The 18668-nt window shown below is 44.7% G+C and overlaps 1 protein-coding gene across 1 annotated transcript; it reads right to left on the reverse strand.

Moving 5' to 3' along the window:
- Positions 1-1061: 1061 nt before the first annotated feature.
- On the reverse strand, positions 1062-17590 carry LOC132579116 (synergin gamma-like). Its single transcript, XM_060249304.1, has 6 exons — positions 16993-17590; positions 13309-13379; positions 4845-4941; positions 2858-3018; positions 2571-2675; positions 1062-1464 (listed from the first exon to the last, which is right to left on the reverse strand). Exons 1-6 carry the CDS (start codon positions 17201-17203, stop codon positions 1354-1356), a joined length of 756 nt encoding a protein of 251 aa, XP_060105287.1. The 5' UTR covers positions 17204-17590; the 3' UTR covers positions 1062-1353.
- Between the last annotated feature and the right edge of the window lie 1078 nt (positions 17591-18668).

Consider the following 18668-nt stretch of genomic DNA (forward strand, 5'->3'; position numbering starts at 1 on the left):
ACTCAGCTGCCGTTCAAGGAAAGAGGACTGGCTGACAAGAAGACGATGCTCTGTGTGGTTTTTCTTCCACAGATAAAACAAGAAACATTGGGGGGGGGGATATGGTTAAGTCTACATTTGGCTACTTTGTGTTTCAGCAAAGCAGAGCTGTAGCTATAGTTGATGTTTGGTGGGGTGCGGGGTACGTTGGCCACTGCTAGGATGTTCAAGATCCCTTTCCTGAATGTGCATCTTTTGCTGGGAAAAGAAGCCATGGCGGCAGCCAGCCAGTGTAAGGGCGTCCTTCCTGAGGTTTAAGGAAAACTGAACAAGCAGGATTTTATCTACTTGTTCAGTGGGAAGTCAGCTTGTTCCTGACCAATTAGTGCAAAGGCTTACTTCTGTTTTATTAAATGACGTTTTGCAACCATAACATTACCAGACTACTTGTGTTTAGGTTTGTGCCTTGACCAACAACACTCCTTTCCCCACAGTGTGCTCCTAGGCGCCTTATCACCACCACTACATTTCCTGCAACAAAGCAAGATCCTGGGCCACTTCTCACCCAGGCCTGCCACAGTTTGCTGCCAGCCTACAGCACTCTCCCCACCCCCTCCGAGTTTTCTCATGTCTTCATTTTCTGTTTGCTGTTAGTCCACAGCTTCTTTACTGTTTCTCCATGCTTTCTCAAATTGGATTAAAGGTAGTTTCAGAATGCATAAAGAAACAATGAGGAAAACAGAGATAACAAATAAAAAACACCATAAGAAAGCTTGGAGAAAAACTATTACAGGTCAGCACCCCAAGCCATGGGTAAATCTTTGCATGAAAAGATGGCTAAAAGACTGTTCAGAGTACTGGTTGCAATACTAGACCCTCGCTTGGTTCCTGTCAATGGTGCCTGCACAAGAGTGCTGCCATGGATGTAGACTGGGCTCTCAGGCGTAAGGTCTGTTCATCAGTCACCCTTAGGAGCATCCCGGATGTGCCATTTGAAATGGATTCTTCCCCTTGCCTTCTGGTAGGGCTGTCTCTGCATATGCATGTTTTTGCAAATAAATTCTGACGGCAGATAGGAATGCTTTCTCTGGATTAAAAATATGCTTTATTAGGTACATTTTAAAGTTCCCTGTACAAAAAAGCAAGATTATCTTACTAAACAAAAAGAAGTGAAATGGGTTTCCTCTGTTCACAAAGTCTTTGAGTCCCCAGAGGGACCTTTCTCAGCCATTACAAAGCCTCTGTCCACCAACCAAGGATTCTGTGATTCTTCTTCCTCATAAGCTCCACACCATAAGAGAATCTACACACACAGTCTAGCTCTTAAAAAAAGGGGGGGAGGATGATTGCTGTAGCATGGGAAAGGTCAAAGGATCATTTCTCTCTTGGCAAGGTGGAATCCACACAGTTCAACCAGAAATTAGCACAGCTGGCATGATAACAGCTACCCTGGTATATAACCGGGTCAGAGTTTCCAATCTGCACCTGCCAAAACAAATTAAGAATTAATTCCAGGACATTTTCTCAGCACCGACTGATGGCAAGCTTAGTTTACAACAAATGCTGCCTAAAAAGAATAGCCAACTTTCCTCCCCTTCTCCAAAAAGGACAACAATTTTAGCAACAGGCAGCCTTTATTTAGAGTAGGAAGGAAAGGTCCTCTGTGCAAGCACCAGTTGTTTCCAACTCTGGGGTGACTTTGCTTTCACAACATTTTCACAGCAGACTTTACGGGGTGGTTTGCCATTGCCTTCCCCAGTCATCTACACTTCCCCCCCAGCAAGCTGGGTACTCATTTTACCGACCTTGGAAGGATGGGAGGCTGAGTCAACCTCAACCCAAAACCCCAGCTTCCACTGGGGATCGAACTCAGGTCGTGAGCAGAGCTTAGGACTGCAGTACTGCAGCTTTAACATTTTATTTAGAGTAGTGATAAATGCAATCTCCCAGTTTCACTCTGGACAAAGCTTGGTAAGCCTGTCTTAATAGTTGCCTAATTATTTTGGGTTATGGAAGCTCTGGTTGTGGCAGCGAATACATTGGAAAGGTTTAGTGGTTCTGGAAGTGTCACCAGTACAGCTGATCTCTGCACATGTGCAACAGAAAAACATTACACCTCGTTAGTGTCTCCATAACATCAGCTTTAGACACAGAAACGTGAAGCTGCCTTCTACTGAGTCTGACCCTTGGTCTATCAAAGTCAGCATTGTCAATTCTGACTGGCAGCAGCATTCCAGGGTCTCAGGTCTTTCACATCACCAAGTACCTGATCCTTTTAAGCGGAGATGCTGGGAACTGAACTTGGACTTTCTGCATGCAAAGCAGATGCTTTACCACTGAGCTACATCCCCTTTTTGAGCTGTCCAAACCTGTCTCGTGGACCATCACGTATCAACCAGTCCCCAGCAGTTCTAGTACCATTTTGGCACAAATGGAATTGCAACTGTACTGTGGAATTATGTCAAAAACATAAGTAAGAATGATCTCTTAAGGACAGCATCAATCCAAACAATACCACATGCATGAGACCTCTTCAGGCAGTATCTTGATGGGTCCATAGGAAAGCAATATGCTGTGTTTTTGTCAGTTACCTCTGACTGCTGCTTCACCTCCGTTAAGCAAACCCCGCAGACATGACCTGGTGCCAGGTTAGGACCAGAGAGACGAGTATCACTTTCTGCTGATGGCTCCAGAAGCTTCAAGTTCCATTGGTAAGGGCAAAAAGGGGGCAAGGAGGAAATAGATATTTTAGACTTTGACTTTCCTCCTACAAAACCAGTTTTAGTGACATTGTTACCAAGGTTTCAGCTCCAGCACTTCATGTCTCTCCCCCACCACCCAGATCTACTGTTTACACTCACCGACTGGAATGCCTTACCAGAGTTTGGAACATGGGATGACCAAAGACAAGAAAGGACAATAAATTATTCCAGGCTAAGTCCACCTCTCGCAAAGCGTGTTGCAGCAGTTCGCTTGGTAGCTGCCGAGTCTTCACCCCACCTTCCATACGCTTAGACACCCGGTACACCTCAGACAAGCCTGCAGGTGAGAACAAACAGCAAAGAGTAATGCATCCTGGCAAACATACATAGTAGAGTGGAGTACAGAGGATTCTGGCACTTCAGGCTGCAGGTAGATTGCTCCACTTTGTAGAAATGGGACAATCCACTTTGCCATCTCAAGCGCTTGTGCATTTCTTTATTAGATTGGTCCATGGAGAAGTTTATGACATTTTAAACTACAATTTGTACTGTTTCTCACCCTTCCCCACTCATTCCCTCCCCAGCATCATGTAACTTATTCCCACCACACACCATTTCTGCAACACTTTAAAGACAATCCCCAACAGCAGCAAAGCACAGTCCGCCAAAACAGTTGCATGCCCCCCTTACATCTCACCCTTTGGCATCTGCCTGAAGGCTACTGTTGCCCAGGACTAAAGAGCTTTTAATATCCCAAAAGAAGCCACTGCAGGGAGTGATCACGTTCTATTCTGCTTCAGGTGTGATTCCATTGGTAGGTTTTGAATGGCAGTTTCCTGGATGGTGCATTCTCTACTCCAGGGGTGTCAAACACATTTTTTATGAGGGCTGAATCTGACATAAATGAGACCTTGTCGGGCTGGGCCATGTCAGGCCAGACCATCCGTGTACCTATTTAAGGATAGGTAGCAGATATAAACTTTCTGAAGGATGCAGACAAACACAATTAAAGATTTTTTTTTTTAAAAGCCCCCTTAAAATAAAGGGTTAAGTTAAAATAAAATTAACTTAACGGTACTTTCTTTGTATTTCTCCCATGGCATCCAGGGAACTGGGCAAAGGAAGCTCTTTCCTTCCTTCCCCATGGGGCCAGGAAGGGGGGGGCTTAATCACTTGAGAAAATAGAAGCTTTGCTCTGTAGCTCCTGTGCAATTGCGCAAGCCTTGCAAAGCAAGCTGTGATGCAGAAGGCAGCAAGATATAGGGAGAAGGAAGCAGATGACAGCCAGTTGCTCGGGGACTTATAGGAGCCCTCCAGGGGCCTGATTTGGCCCCTGGGACACATGTTTGACACCACTGCTCTACTCCTTTCTTCCTAGGTCTAGAGACTTTTTAAGGAGCCAAAGTAGACAACAGCCAGGTCTTCTTCTGCATGCTATTGAAGTTTGATTCTCTACAGTCTGCACATGGGAGTGCTTCGTGTATATTATCCTCAGGGCTTTTTTTGAATAGGAATGCAGTTCTGGCTGGCTTGGTATCAGGTTGTGTGGCCTAATATACAAATGAGCTCCTGCTGGGCTTTTTCTACAAAAAGCCATGTGTGAAACAATGGTGACATCAGGGGGTGTGGCCTAGTATACAAATAAGTTTCTGCTGGGAAGCCCTGATTATCCTTATAACCTGTTCACAAATTCCATACAGAATGGGCAAAGAACTCAGTATCCTGGAATTCCCAAGTTTGGGTTTGCTTTGTTAAAGGTCTAGCCTTCGTGAATGCATAGATGACCGTGAAAGCATCTAGACAGGACTTGGTGACTTCTTCCCTAACTCCCATTCAATTTTCTGGTGGTTTGGGCCCAACAAGTTAGGTCCGCCCATTGCTTGCACTGCTACCCTTAATGGTATACAAAAACCAGCAGTTGAAAAATTCATGTCATCTCAATGGGGTTGCTTCTGCCACCGCTATGAATACCCAGAATGTCACAGCCTTGTACTTGAATAAGAATTTAGACTGTTGCAACAGACCTGCTCAGACGCTGAGCATGAGGATAAATTCCAGATGGTAGATGTCAGAGAACACATTCCAGAGCAAAGAAACTGCTAGAGAGACCATTATACCCAGGCTTTAGCATAAATCATATGCATAAATCCTTTGATTCCATACCCAAGATATATGCAGTCCCTGGTTTGGATAGCAGCACCTCGCTGCACACAGATGGATGGCTTATGCCTGCAAGGATTTCATTGGCCTTGCCAATTACCTGCAGAGGATATAGGAGAGAGACATGTGAGCAGAGTGCTGGGGATGGTCACCTCTGCAAATCAGAGTTATTTCCCCCAGTAACCCTTCAGGATATGTGCCGCCAGCAACATAAATACACATTACAAAGCCATACAGTGAACACGAGGCTTTTGCGATGTACCGTTAAATCTTGCATCACAACTGGCCATTTTACTGCTGAATTACAATCTACATTCCATTGCTTTACGATAGGTCTGGTACGTCACTGACCAGCTAGCTTTGACTTTTAAAAAGAGCAGCTCTTTAAATATTTTTAGACAAAGGTCTGGTGAAAAAAGCTGCATCTCTGGGAGAATCATCAATGAAATAGAGCTTTGAGGAGGGCTTCTGGAGGCTCTCCTGAATGGTTTCAGTGCTCTGCACAGACGCTAAGCATAGTCCAGGAAGAGCACTATCACACTCTCCTCTGACTCTGTTCTCACACTGGCAAAACAAACATCCTACCCCTTACATTCTTTGGAAACCTGAATCTGAGAAATCAGAACAAGTTATGCAACACGCAAACAACTGTCTTTTAAAGAATTAGGAATCCAGGAGAAGGGAGAGGAAACGACAAGAGGTTGACCCAGAAATAAATCAGTGTAATTACTAGGCCCAACCAGCAGAGGGGGATAGGATTACACACATGTATCACTGGGAAACTTTTTTTTTTAAATTCACTGCCAGCCAGGCAAAGTACTTATAATTCAATAAACAAAGGACCGTAGGTGTAAAATACATATTGAACAATTGATTTCCAAGTTAGCTTAAATATCATTTTTAAATGCAGCAATTTATAATTCTCATTAACTTTTTCAAGGTGTTATTTATGTCTTTTAAAGCCCTACATGGCTTGGGACCACAGTATTTGTTTGTTTGTTTATTTATTTATTTCATTTATATCCCGCCCTCCCCCGCCTTGGCAGGCTCAGGGCGGCTAACAACATTCTATAAAACATACAATAGTAAATAAAACCTTTAGATTTACAATATAAAACATTAAACTTAAAATTAAAACCAGTCCAATAAATGCAGTTATACAGCGGTATAGATCTTTAGACCGCATTGCCGGATCCTTAATTACCGACCTTCTTAGCAGTCCAAGTGTACGAGTTTAAAAAGGGTGGTCTTGCAGGCCCTGCGGAACTGATCGAGGTTCCGCAGGGCCCGCACCTCCTCGGGGAGTCGGTTTCACAGGGTAGGGGCCGCGATCGAAAAGGCCCGTGCTCTGGTATTCTGATATTTAATCTCCTTCAGCCCAGGGATAGTCATTAGGTTTTTCCCAGTTGACCTCAGTGCTCTCTGGGGTTCATATGGGGAAAGACGGTCCCTCAGGTAGGCAGGTCCTCGGCGGCCAGGCTGTTGTTGGGACTCCCGAAACGGGAACATATACGGCCAGGGCTACGTGAACTGCACTGGCTGCCGATTATATACCGGGTCCAGTACAAAGTGTTGGTCATTACCTTTAAAGCCTTTTATGGCCGAGGTATATGGCCGAGGTATTTGAAAGAGGTGTTTCTCCCATATGTTACTGCCTGGGAATTAAGATCACAGGGAGATGTTCTCCTAACTGGCCCACCAATCAAAGATGCTTGTCTGGTAGGTACATGCAAGAGGGCCTTCTCTGTGGTAGCCTCACAGTTAATGGAACAACTTCTCTGGGCAAGTGCACATGGCCCTCCCATTGTCAATCTTCAAGAGGCAGCTGAAGTTTTATTTGGGACTGGATTCTGGTCGATTTAGCTTTTGTTATCGGCAGTCCAATGTAGAATTTTCAAAACATTTTTATGGATTTTATAATTGCTTTTTAATAGTTGTTATAATGTTTTATTTATATCGTAAGCCATCTTGAGTCCAGTGAGGCAGAAAGGGCAGCTAATAAGTGTTGTAAATAAATAAAGCCCACTCAGACATTTGAGGAGCTGGGAAGCAAGTCTTGCAAACTGTCTTAAAGGCCTTTATAGCCAAGAAGTAAAATCCAAGTGAAACATTAATCAAGAACGGCAAAAAGGGCATGAGGGAGGGAAATCAAGTGGAAAAGTGGGTGTTGAGGGCAGGGGTAATCTTAATGATTCTGGGGCAGTGGGCAAAATTCCCCAAGATAGTGTAAAAGAATCATAAGGCAAAGTTGGAATGGAAGGAGACTGAGACACAGAAGGGCTCACTCCCCTTCCAGCCTGCGTCCTATCGCAAGGATAGCAGGTAGGGGGCCAAGTGGAAATACTCACCTCTGTCCCTGGTATTGTGCAATGCCAGGGCCATAAATAATAAAACCTCAGTCCTGCAGGATTTCCTAATTAGGTAGGACATGGACCTGGCTTGTATGACAGAGACCTGGGTGCGGGATGGGGAGATGGTAGCTCTCTCCCAAGTAGCCCCGCCCGGGTTCTCCGTTCTTCACCAGGCACAGACCAGCGGGCGGGGGGGAGGGGTGGTGTTTTTCATGCGGGAGGATTGCTCCTTCAGGATGCTTCCGCCTCCAAAGATCATGGGCATAGAGTGTGCTGGCCTGATGTGGGATGCTGGGGAGAGTTTGGCAATCTGGCTGGTGTACCGTCAGCCTAACGCATCGGCCAGTGCCTTACCATCTCTGATGGAGGTAATAGCAGGCTGGCCATTGGAGCATCGTCGGCTTATAGTACTGGGTGACTTCAATGTCCATGCCGAGGACGCGGCTTCCACTCGGGCAACGAACCTAGTATCTTCCATGGCAGCACTGGGACTCTCCCAATATATAACAACACCCTCGCATCGGGCTGGGCACATGTTGGACCTGATCTTTGCAGCTGGAGTATTAGTGGATCAGATTTCTGCCGAGGCAGTTCCATGGTCTGACCACTATGACCTGAAGGCCTGTATGGATACTCCACTCTTACCCCGTTTAGGCGGTGAGCAAGTTTTGGCTCACCCACGAAGCCAGATGGACCCTTTGTGGCTTCAAATGGCTTTACAGGATCCCTGGCCCTCTGGTGACTCATTGGATGAGCTGGTGGAGATCTGGAATAGCCAGCTCTCTACAGCCATCAATGAGATCACTCCTCGACGTCCTCTTCATCCTCGTTCACAATATGATCCATTGTATACCCCGGAGCTGCAATCAATGAAATGGCAATTAAGATGACTAGAGAGACAATGACGATGCATTCGTGACGGAGCTACGAGAACATTTTATAGATCATTTATGCGGACCTATGAGATGGCAGTCCAGGCCACAAAGAAGACTTACTTTGCGTCCCAGATTGCGTCTGTGACCTCGCACCCAGCACAACTATTTAGTATAATTCGGTCACTAACAATCTTACCGCAAGGTAAACCAAACATTAGAGAATTGGAAATCAGCTGTGAGGCTTTTTCGAGTTTTTTCGCAGATAAGGTCTTGTTGCTTCGACACGACCTTCCCGCCATAATTGATACAGTGAAAGAACTCGAGGCACCGAGCACGTCTTCTGTTCCATTTCTAGATTCCTGCACTCCACTCAGCCTGGAGGAAGTTGACAGGACCCTTTTGCTGTACGCCCTACAACCTGTAGGTTGGACCCATGCCCGTCCTGGCTTATAAAAGCTAGCCAGGCATCGCTACGTGAGCCACTACAGGGTATTGTCAACAGATCCCTCATAGAAGGGATCTTTCCCACACCTCTTAAAGAGGCTGTGGTCCGTCCCCTCTTGAAAAAACCATCTGCAGATCCGGTCATATTGGCAAATTATCAGCCGGTATCAAATCTTCTCTTTCTGGGCATGCGGTGGCAACTCAGCTACAGGGATTCCTGGATGACACTTCTGCACTGGATCCATTCCAGTTCAGCTTTTGACCAGGTAACGGGATTGAATAGGTTCTGGTCACCCTCATAGATGACCTCATGCGACATCTGGATCGGGGCTGCTCAGTGGTGCTGTTATTATTAGATCTGTCAGCTGCATTAGATACGGTTGACCATCAGCTACTGACTAGTCGTCTTGCCAACGTGGGGATTCAGGGGTCCGTCTTACAGTGGTTCGCCTCCTTTCTCCAAGGTTGGGTACAAAGGGTGGTGATAGGGGAGGAATCATCCCAAAGGCGGTGTGCCACAGGGTGCGGTTCTGTCCCCGATGTGTGGGCTCTGCGGAGTCTTGACCAATTCCGCAGGGCCTGAAAGACCATCCTTTTTAGGCTGGCCTTCGCAGATTGCTGACTAAGGATGGCCGAATTGATGGACCTGCCAAAGTGACTCTGTTCAGTGATCTTCGCCATTATGCAAACAGACAGAATAGTGCCAGGAACACCACTGTTACTGTTAAATTATGTAAATTGGAATGGTTTTTAAGATAATGCTGATTTTAAAATTACTGTATAACTTTTTAATGCTGATTTAAAATTACTGTATAACTTTTTATTTGAATATGTTGTTAGCTGGCGGGTGTGGTAGTTGGCCCCTTTCTTGGAGCATGACGACTTAGCAAGCTATGGTCACCTCAAGAATAGATCACTGTAATATTCTCTACATGGGGCTATCCTTGACCCTGACTCGGAAACTACAGCTAGTGCAGAACGCTGCAGCACGGCTGTTAATGGGGCTCCCTCGATGGGAGCACATTCAGCCAGTGCTGAAAGAGCTGCACTGGCTACCTGTTGTGTTCTGAGTCCATTTCAAGATGTTGTTATTGACCTTTAAGCCCTTTATGCTCAGGGGCCTGACTATCTACGGGACCGCCTTTCCCCATACGTTCCCCAGAGAGTACTGCGTTCAGGGACACAAAATCTACTGTCCGTCCCTGGACCAAAGGAGGCTAAGCTATGCTCCACACGGGCTAGGGCCTTCTCAGAGGCAGCACCAGAAATGTGTAATGCTCTCCCGGAGGCCATAAGGGCCCTGTGGGATCTCTCTACTTTCTGTAGGGCCTGCAAAACTGAACTGTTCCAACAGGCCTTTAATATCTAACTGGGAGAGGACTGCCGCCCCACATCATTACGATACTACATGATCACCATCAGAAAATAAGAACTTGCTTATATTGACGTGGTACAGCACCACATAATGGTTTTAAAATTGTAACTGCATTTTATTGGTTTTTAAATTGTAAATATAAATGCTGTTAGCCACCCTGAGTCCGCTTGCGGAGAGGGCAGGATAGAAATTTAAGGTAAATAAATAAATAAAATCCCAGAATCATAGTCCCAGAATCACTGTCACACCACTGCTGTCCCCCCACCAGAGCCAAGGAAAGGATCATGCCTTGCCTTGTGTCAAGTGAGCAGGAGCTGCCACCGGAAGATGCCAACTGCCCAAGTCTCAAATGGGGTGGGTAGAGTTGTCAACTCTAGCTGCAGAATACCTGGTGGCCTGGGGAGGAGATGGACTGTAAGCCAAAATGCCCTCAAAAGAGGTAGGGGAATTGATAGGTGGGCACCTTTGGCTTAAAAAGGATCTAGAATCTATGTATACAGGATTTCACTTCCAGAAATTATTGCTAAATATACCAAGGACACAAATTAAGTAAAACAATTAAAAATTTATTACAGAAATTATAGAACATACATACAAGGTAATGGATACATACAACACACATACAGTCCTAATAAAAATAGAGAGAAATGCATAGAGGTAACATAAGGATGGACAAACAGGGTGATAATTACTGATTGTAGTTTTCAAGGAAGGCTCCAATGGCGACAAATGAGGACTAGGGGGAAGGGACCCTCAACTGGCCAAGAATTGGGGATGTATCTAAACAGCAGGAATGGGGTACTGCTAGATGCACAATTGTGGGGAGCTGAGTCACGGGTTATAAGGACTACCTTGAGCCCTTAGGGAATGGGAGGTACAGGGGCGGATGACAAGTGGTCAGCTGGTATATGACCTCAGAAAAAGGGGAGGCTCCGCAATGACCATAAGGGCTGGCCTTATGCGGTAGCCAATAGCCAGTTTATTGGGGGCACCTGATTGGATGCCCATACCTGGCCAATGAGCAGACTTGGCCCTGGTTACCTGATTGGACTTTCAGGTAACAATGGGCCAAAGGGAGAGGCTCCAGGATGACCATTAAGGGAAAGAATGGGAGAAATTATTGGGGTGGAGGTGATTAAAGCTATCAAAACTTATCTAAAAGGTGACAATAGATGGCCCAATTGCTACCTAAGGTAACACCCAATCTATATGAAGAAACTTGCTCTGGGTGAAGGTGTTCTTCCTCTTCTTCATTCCTCTACTGGCACCATCCTTTGTCTTGAGTTCCGTTGGACAAAGGCTTTAGGCAGTCTGACAGGATCCACGCCTAAGATAAGCTTGATTGCCTTATGCATAGGTGACATCTGTTGAGTACGTGAGCCTCCCGCTTCGCTGTCATGGAGTCTGGCACTGCAGGAAGATAGTTGCTGGTGATGTTAGCCTACCAATATGGATTCTATGGTCAAGGCTGGAATCCACTTGCCCGGACAGTTCCTGGTGGCGCAACTTCTTCTGCTGCAACGGCCGAGATGGTACATGCACGGAGCCGCTGGAAACCCACCTGTTCTCCTGGTTAGCACTCTTCCAGAGACACGGAGTGCTGCTGCAATGTTGTGGCTGTTAGTACTCACATAAGTCCCTTACAATCTGGTAGACAAAACCCATGTTCTCCTGGCAGATGTGTGTGAGTTGAGTCTCCAGGCACCCTGGCAACCAAACGGGTGACTACGATGTTCTGAAATTAGGGGTCTTTTTCTCACAGGACCTCAGCAAATTATAATGCCCTGGAGTCCACCCTCCAAAGCAGCCATTTTCGCCAGGAAAACTGATCTCTGTCATCTGGAGATCTCCAACCTCCACTTGGAGGCTGGCAACCCTACTAGGGTGTCAGGTGCTGCAAATGCCAGGGACCTGAGTCTGAGGCAAGGTGGGTGTGAGTAGTTATCATTGGAAGCCAGATGCCTGAGCTGCAGTGGGGCATGGGTAGTGGCCAAAACTTGGTCTTTTTCTTTTCCTCTCTCAGGACAGGGTCTGTGATAGCTGCCCCTGTCACCCATTGACGAAGACCAACCCTGGCCAAGAACTTACAAGTTTTTCAAAATACATCACAGGGCAGCAGGTTTCCACCCCACAACTTCATCTGAGAAGTAGGATAGAAATATTTTTAAAAACCCAACCTAAATAACTGACAACGAGGATATGAATTAATAAAACTAGAGATGTCACTTCAAAAAGATCCCAAGTGGCCCTGAGAGAGGATGCTGCAGCAGGCTCTCTGTACGTCTAGCAGCCAGAGGGCACCCTCCTGCCTCCTTCTTTTCAGATTTGTGATAAGTGAAGAAAGAGAACAAGAAGGGCAAGTCGGTGGCAGTTTAAGAAAGGAAAGCCAAAGACAGACCAGAGGGAGAAAAGGGAATAGGCTTGCCAACTGCCTGGAGGAAAAAAATGGCTGATTCTTTTAACAGAGGCTTCATGTAATGCTTATGTACTAGGTGATGTTATTTACCTCTGTTCCATATCTCTGTTTATCTCCAGCTGCCCATCTCCACATATTAGGGTTCTAATAAAAAGACAGGACATTTCCCCTCAGGGTGTTGGCAATCCTAAAAAGCAGGCATTTTAAAGAAGAGAAAACTACACTATGTACTTCAAGGCAAGATTAGCCCCCCGCCCCCAAAATATGCCATTAAAACAGCAATAAAAAAGGGAGTCATTTTGCACCTACTTATTTATTTAGTATTTATTTAGTAAATTTATATTCCACCCTTTCCCATGATGGGCTCAGGGCAGATTACAGACAAAATAAAATGGTTAATAAAATAATAAAAGTCAAAGCTCTACACCTTTGCATACAAGTTACAGTTATGTTCAATTAAAAATAAAACTTGAGAGACTTTTTTTAGAAATGTGATGCTGGAAGAGAAAGCCATACACAGGGATACCCTCATCCTTTCCCTTTATGCCATTTTCCCACTGAAAACTACCACCCACAAGTTGTGTTCACCTCCCCAGGTTGAAAAAAGTTATAGATATCCACCTTTTTTCACCAGCAGGGATAGAAGGAGGAGGGAGAGGGACCGTGGTTTAATGGCAGAGAATCTGTTTTGTACACATAAGGTCCCAGGTTCAATTTCCAACATCTCCACTTGAAAAGATCAGGTAGTAGGGGATGAAACCCTGAAGAGCCACTGCCAGTCTGAGTAGGCAATACTGATCCTGATGGGCCAAGGGTCCAATTCAGTATTTGGCAGCTTCATGTGTTCATGTAATCAAGAAGCCTGGGGAAACCTGGGTGAGAGTCAGGGCCAGTTTAAGTGCTTTGTCACCCCAACAAAGTACCTCCAGAATTTCCTTTCATGTAACCATTGGTCAGATCCATCCCCTCTTACACTGACCAGGAGCTAACCAAGGAGGATCCTTACCTTATGAATCTGCTGTAGACATTTTATCAGATGGGCTGTCTCAGAGGTCATCAGCCTTGGCAGTCTGGAAACTACAAAAAAGGGTAACACAAGGTACACAATGTCACTCACCTAGCATTGCAGTCCTGGGGGAGAGGCTGATTCAATTCCTTTAGGACAGCATACAGATGAAACATTTTCAGTATTTTAACTCCATGCCAAGAGACAAGTGCATCAAGCACCTGCTAAAAGGACAGAGCTAAGTCAAAGTGAGAGTGGGTGGGGAGATCTTTCTGTACATCTGGATGCCTGTTAAAAAGGGGCTTACCCTTCCCACACTATCCCTTGGCACAGCTGTGCACAGAAGACCCTATAATTATTAGTTCATCAGCCATCTGGCTAAGTAAACCAGAAGACTTCTTCACCTTCTGCAGGTGGGTAGTTTCAGGCAGGCCTTGAATTCAGCAGGAGCTCACAGGAGTGCAGCTGCTGAATCTTTCTGAGAGTTCCCCCTCCACCTATCTTGTCCATTGAACAGTAGGTGCAGCTGCATAACAATCCCTGGATTAGAAGAGCAGCCAGCCAGCCACCAGGGATTTTGCCACACCCCCAGCAGCCCTCATTAATCCCTGGAGGAGCTCATGCCACCCTTTCTCCACTCCTTATGTGATTTTGGGCGGCAGGTAGCTTGCTGGCCTTTTGACGGGGTGGTGGGGTGTGGCCAAGGAGAGCCCCAGGTGAGTGAGGCCTGCTTGGGCTGGCTGGCTCTCTAACCAGCCCCGGCAGGCCTCGCTCGTCCAGGGCTCTCCTTTCTTGCATCAGGTTGCTTTTGGTGGGGGGATATGCTAATGAGTTATGCTAATGAGCTCTGGCACCTATTTTTCTACACACCGACCACTGGTTTCAGGTGCATCCTTTTTTATCCTATTATCCACAGCTGCACATGTCCAAAATTCCCTCTTCTGCAATAATAGAATTGTCAGCTGTTCTGATGGGGCAAAAACATTCTGTTTAAAACAATTTATTATAATGTAATATATTGTTGTAGCATATTATCATTTGTTATTAAAAATTAATACACATATATAACATTTTCTCCACCCCACCCCCCTTTTGGTGACCCCCGGCAGTGCCAACTCCCTTAACAAACAACTCCCTATTACTATTTTATTTAATTTGTTATAAGGTAATAAACTCTATCTATTAAAGAATCTTTCTTCATAAAAAAGCAAGAAAAAATACCAAAGGCTATAATTGTAGTCCATCCTCATGATAGTCCTTCTTATTCATTCACAAAGAAATGAAAAAGTTATAATCCAATATCCTGTTTTTTTAAACTGTAATCCATATGTAGTTTCTTTAAAAATTAACCATTGTCAAAGATCACCAAATGTCCTTTAACGTTCCATTGCTTTTCAATATACTTTTGAAACTTTCCCCACTCATTTTTAAACTTCTCTAGATCTTGTTCTTTTAAGATTCTTGTAAGTTTGTCCATTTCACTCCAATGCATAACTTTCAAAGTCCATTCCCACATTTCTGGTATTTTGTCTTGTTTCCACATTTGCTCATATAATGCCCATGCAGCTGAAAGGATATACCAAATTATCATTCTATCTTGCTTTTGAAATGTTTAATGTATGGAAATGGGCAGGTGAAGCATTTCACGACATAAAGGTAAATGGTAAATAGAAGCCTATTAAAGGAATGGGACATTTTTTCCAGGTCATTGGCAGCACTGAGCATAGGCAGGAACATTTAGTCAGTCAACCCACTAGTGTTCCCAGTTACTCAGGCAGCAGTTTTGAAAAATGTTTTAATGTCCTTGTAAGTCTCCAGGTGGGGGGGCACAACACCTCCTTAGAAGCAACATTCCTCCCCTTTCCCTTCCGCACCCAGGAGCAAATCCCTTTTTTGAGGTCATGCTAACTGTGACATGTGAATACATTGTCTGCAACATTCTTCCTTCCAAATTATTGTTGTTGACACATGTAAATATATGCAATTACACTCATATAATTAATCTGCTAAGGGGTTTTTTTTTAAACCAAATGACAGCTTTTCACGGGAGCCCTGCTGACCTCCTTTGAAGCTGTTTGCCTCACTTCCTGCCCTCTATCTTCAAATTCCATGTGGCACTCTAGCTTCAAAGAACAAGCCACTTCCACGGCCAAGGCAGTGTGTTTCTCAGGATTTCATGAATTAAGAATTGTGTAGAATAAATATGGATGACAAACATAGAGGGGTATTGCTGCAGAAAACAACTAGAAGAGATTCCAAAAACTCTGTGACTGAACCTCCAGAATTTATTGTATTGTTAAACAGCAGTGTGGGGAAAGGGAGCTCTGGTTTTTTTGGTGGACCTTTGGTAGGGAGCATGGCCCCATAGCGCAGAATGTTAAAGCTGCAGTACTGCAGTCCTAAGCTCTGCTCACGACCTGAGTTGGATCCCCGGTGGAAGCTGGGTTTTCAGGTAGCCAGCTCCAGGTTGACTCAGCCTTCCATCTTTCTGAGGTCGGTAAAATGAGTACCCAGCTTGCTGGGGGGAAAGCGTAGGTGACTGGGGAAGGCAATGGTAGACCACCCCGTAAAAAGTCTGCCATGAAAACGTGAAAGCAACGTCACCCCAGAGTCGGAAATGACTGCTGCTTGCACAGGGGACCTTTCCTTTTCTTCCTTGGTAGGGAGATCTCTCCTAAGCAGTTATCCAGATTTCAGGGCCCCATCACCACCTGTTGTCTGTCCTGTTTGGTGAAATACACAGGCAAATAATAGCTGGCGGGGTGGATTTGAAGACAGAACAACAGTGTGATGGGGGAAGTTAAATCCTTTTCTTCCAGTGTGCAGCCTCAAGCTGTACAGAGATACCCCCCATGGACCATTTGCTACCTATCAAGAAAAAAAAATGCCCTGAAAATCTATTTACAGTTCATCCAGTCTAATGAGAGAAAGCAGGTTGCTTCCAAAATATCTTCTAAGGTTCAGCTCCAGCCCTGGGACGAGGAATTGCCAGATTTTCAAGCATGCCCTTGAACAAAGCTTGATTTGTAAGAATTAGCAGCTGGAGAACTGCTCAAACCCCTTTGCGCCCCTGATGATAGATTGAGCCACTATTAAAGGCACAGCTAGCCCTGACCTGCAAAGCCCAGGCAAGCCTGATATTGTCAGATCTTGGAGGAAGCTAAGCTTTCACTACTATTTGGAAGGGATGACCTCCAAGGAATACCAGGATTGTGATGCAGAGCTAGGCAATGGCAAACTACCTATGAAATGTCTTTTACCTTAAAAGCAAGTCTAACTTGCCACTTAGTGATGCATAACTCTAAAATAGATAGAACTTATGACTGCCAGGATCTGGCTATTCTATACACAATGCCATGATAATTAATTAAAGGCACAGAGGCAGGAACTGCCTTATCTCTGAGAAACTTTCAGTATAGCACTTTTTCCTCAGCATGAAGCCATACGAACAGCTTTATATAAGTGTGTTGAACAGACAAAGCTGCCTAATCTCAAGTATGCCTTAGCACCTCTCCCTCGTTTTAGAACTGTTGCTCTGTATGTAGCTGTACCTACATAGAACACCTGACCATCTGCAATACCTTTCGTTTTACTTGCAAACAACACCACACACCCTGGTTAGTTCACCCCTCAGACTGATACCAGAAGAAAAGTTTCAGTTTGCAGGAAAAACTTTTTGCCTACCCTGAGATCCAGACAATCCCCAGCAGGTGGAATGCAAAAGTGACCACTTGGTAAATGTGTCTTTGTGCTGAGTCTCTCTCCAAGGGAACTGATCCAGATGAGTACCTGGCAAATTTTTTACTTTCTCCAGGAAGCGTGCTGAGTGCCAGTGTAGAGTCACATGATGAAAACTGAGTTCTGTGCTGGACAGGTCCCTTCCCCCTTCCAGCATTATTGACACAACTGCAGGAGATATGGTTTGCAGATTCCAAAGAGTTTAGTCATTCAATGGGACAGAAAGAATCTCAGCTCTGTAACCTAACATGTAAAAATTTAACAGGTGAAACATTTATTGCGTGGGAGAAAATGTCTGGAAAAACTTCATCAGAATTTCTGTTTGTCATACAGCTGTTAAAACATAGGAGCCACACCAGAGCGGAAAGTTGGCAGCTCCATTTTCTTTTTAGAAATGAGAAAGACAATCCCAAACAAATTGACTTGGATGGGAATCTCACTGAAACCAGTAAAGTAAACCTAGTTAGGAGTGGGATGTAAATTGGGTAGAGTAATTCTGGAGATATGTGTTGCAGGCCTTTCTTTCAAAGGTAACATATGAAGCGACTTTATAAAGACTCAGACCATTTTGTTTAATATTGGCTGCTCTGACCAGGGTTTGTAATAGACCTGGAGGAACAAAAGACCTGTCACTTTAATAGACTCTTAATGGGATGATACTTAACAGGTGCCCTGACCTGAATAGCCCTCAGGAACCTCTCATCTTGTCAGATCTGAAAGCTAGACTATAAATGAAAAAATGTCAGGGTGAAACTATGTTATCAAAACATATATGTAATAGGGAAAACCCTTTTGGCCTCTACTTCTGAATAGACTCTGCTCCTAAATAATCTAAGATAAACAATATAAATGTGCACAAAGGGCACTTTAATAATCCAAAGCTTGTGCCTTAAACAGACTGCAATATGAAACACAAGATTGCACGCAGGCACTTAGACATGACTTCTATTCTCAAACAGTCTGCACCAAAATGAATTCAAAGCAGTCTGCAGAAAAATCACAGGCACTTTTAAAGTGCACGCAGGCACTTTTAAAGTGCACGCAGGCACTTTTAGAAGGTTAAGAATCTGCTGTAGACTCATGAACCAAAATCATAAGAGAACTGTCTGTAATGAATTATTGCATCCAGATTGTACACAGAAACTTAAAGAAACCAATTATCCCACTTCACAGTCTTGCTTGTTCAGTCCACTGTTTTTTCAGTGAGGTGTAGGATAAATAATAAGTTCATCCACATTAAGCCAGTCCACGTTAGCCGGTGTCAAACGTTTCATTGCCGTTTTCAAGACTGATGGCTTTTAATTCTGTCTCTTCCTCACAAGGCTCTAGTTCATTCTTTGTAAGGACGGAGTGGGTTCTCCTAAAGTGGCTTCGTCATTGTGAGGAAGAGACAGGATTTTGGGGTTCCTATTTTGAGAACAGAGGTCATGTCTAAGTGCCTGCGTGCACTCTTGTGTTTCATATTGCAGTCTGTTTAAGGCAGAAGCTTTGGATTATTAAAGTGCCTTTTGTGCACATTTATATTGTTTATCTTATATAATTTAGGAGCAGAGTCTACTCAGAAGTAGAGGCCAAAAGGGTTTTCCCTATTACATATATGTTTTGATTGTATAGTTTCACCC

This window comes from Heteronotia binoei, chromosome 11, assembly GCF_032191835.1.
Source record: "Heteronotia binoei isolate CCM8104 ecotype False Entrance Well chromosome 11, APGP_CSIRO_Hbin_v1, whole genome shotgun sequence".
In the NCBI taxonomy this organism is placed as follows: domain Eukaryota; kingdom Metazoa; phylum Chordata; class Lepidosauria; order Squamata; family Gekkonidae; genus Heteronotia; species Heteronotia binoei.

What these genes read in the sequence shown, in the direction of transcription:
- LOC132579116 (XM_060249304.1), bottom strand. Translation starts at nt 17,203, where the DNA reads ATGCTGGAAGGGGGAAGGGACCTGTCCAGCACAGAACTCAGTTTTCAT. An exon ending in ATCCCATGTTCCAAACTCTG is followed by an intron (nt 2,676 to 2,857) that starts GTAAGGCATTCC and finishes TGGAACTTGAAG; the next exon opens with CTTCTGGAGCCATCAGCAGA. An exon ending in AGGTGAAGCAGCAGTCAGAG is followed by an intron (nt 1,465 to 2,570) that starts GTAACTGACAAA and finishes TTGTTTTGGCAG; the next exon opens with GTGCAGATTGGAAACTCTGA.